The following is a 1480-nucleotide window of genomic DNA, read 5'->3' as shown; positions in this document are numbered from 1 at the left end:
TGATGACATTTCTGGACATACCGGATGCAGTCTGTTTCCATAGTCATCCAAAAGTATCCGGCTCTGAGTATCTTTTTGGCTAGGACGAAACCATTCATATATGGGCCGCAGGTTCCAGCGTGTATCTCTTCGAGCAATTTGGAAGCTTCCTTGGCATCAACACACCGAAATAATCCTAAGTCTAGAGTCCTTCTATACATAATCCCTCCACTTTGGAAGAAATGGTTGGACAATCTTCGGAGCGTGCATTTTATAGTATGATTTGCATGCTCCGGGTTCTCTCATTTTGCCAAGTACTCCTTGATATCATGGAACCATGGATTCCCGTCTGCTTCTTCTTCAACATGAGCGCAGTAAGCCGACTGATTATGAATACTTACCGGAATGGGGTCGATGAAATTCTTGTCCGGATGTTGTATCATGGAGGACAAAGTGGCCAATGTGTCTGCGAACTCATTCTGGATTCTCGGGACATGTCTAAACTCTATCTTCGTGAACCTCTTCATCATCTCTTGAACATGATCTAGATATGGTAATATCTTCGTATTCTTTGTAGCCCATTCTCCCTGCACCTGATGTACCAACAGATCTGAATCGCCAATTACCAGTAATTCCTGGATATTTATGTCAACGGCCAAATTGAGCCCCAATATGCAATCCTCATATTCTGCCATATTATTGGTGCACGGAAATCTGAGTTTCGCGGATACCGAATAATGTTGACCTATTTCTAACACCAAAACGGCTCCAATACCCACTCCTTTGAAGTTTGCGGCTCCATCGAAAAACATTCTCCACTCGTCGTAGGTTTCGGCGATATCTTTTCCTATGAATGATACTTCTTCATCAGGAAAATACGTTTTTAGTGGTTCGTATTCTCCTCCTACAGGATTTTCCGCAAGATGATCCGCTAATGCTTGTCCCTTAACCACCTTCTGAGTCATATAAACAATGTCGAATTCACTCAACAATATCTGCCATTTTGCCAGCTTCCCTGTAGGCATGGGTTTCTGGAAGATGTACTTCAGAGGGTCCATCCTTGGTCTGAGATATGTGGTATAGGCACAGAAGTAGTGCCTCAGTTTCTAGGCTATCCAGTTCAAAGCACAACAGGTGCGTTCCAGCAAAGAATATCGTGCTTCGTAGGGTGTGAACTTCTTACTCAAATAGTATATGGCCTATTCTTTCCTTCCTGTCTCGTCGTGTTGTCCCAAGACACAACCGAAAGCCCCATCTAATACGGAGAGATAGAGTAGCAGTAGTCTACTAGGTTCTGGCGGGACCAGGACTGGCGGTGTGGACAAATATTCTTTGATTCTGTCAAAAGCTTTCTGGCAGTCTTCAGTCCAATTGGTTGGGGCATCCTTCTTTAACATTTTGAAAATCGGCTCACAGATCACGGTTGATTGTGCTATGAAGTGGCTGATTTAATTAAGACGTCCCAAGAAGCTCATCACGTCTTTCTTGTTCTTTGGAGGCG

At 43.8% G+C, this 1480-nt stretch overlaps 1 protein-coding gene across 1 annotated transcript; it reads right to left on the bottom strand.

Moving 5' to 3' along the window:
• Positions 1 to 281: 281 nt before the first annotated feature.
• Positions 282 to 1037, bottom strand: LOC138907123 (uncharacterized). Its single transcript, XM_070197334.1, has one exon. The coding sequence runs from the start codon at positions 1035 to 1037 to the stop codon at positions 282 to 284; it is 756 nt and encodes a 251-aa protein (XP_070053435.1).
• Between the last annotated feature and the right edge of the window lie 443 nt (positions 1038 to 1480).

Source organism: Nicotiana tomentosiformis, chromosome 1 (assembly GCF_000390325.3).
Source record: "Nicotiana tomentosiformis chromosome 1, ASM39032v3, whole genome shotgun sequence".
In the NCBI taxonomy this organism is placed as follows: Eukaryota; Viridiplantae; Streptophyta; class Magnoliopsida; order Solanales; family Solanaceae; genus Nicotiana; species Nicotiana tomentosiformis.
Note: the sequence above shows the minus strand (reverse complement) of the source record. Positions and strands in the feature narration are given on the sequence as shown.

Excerpts from the sequence above, each read along its gene's own strand:
- LOC138907123 (XM_070197334.1), bottom strand. The coding sequence starts at position 1,037 with ATGGACCCTCTGAAGTACATCTTCCAGAAACCCATGCCTACAGGGAAG.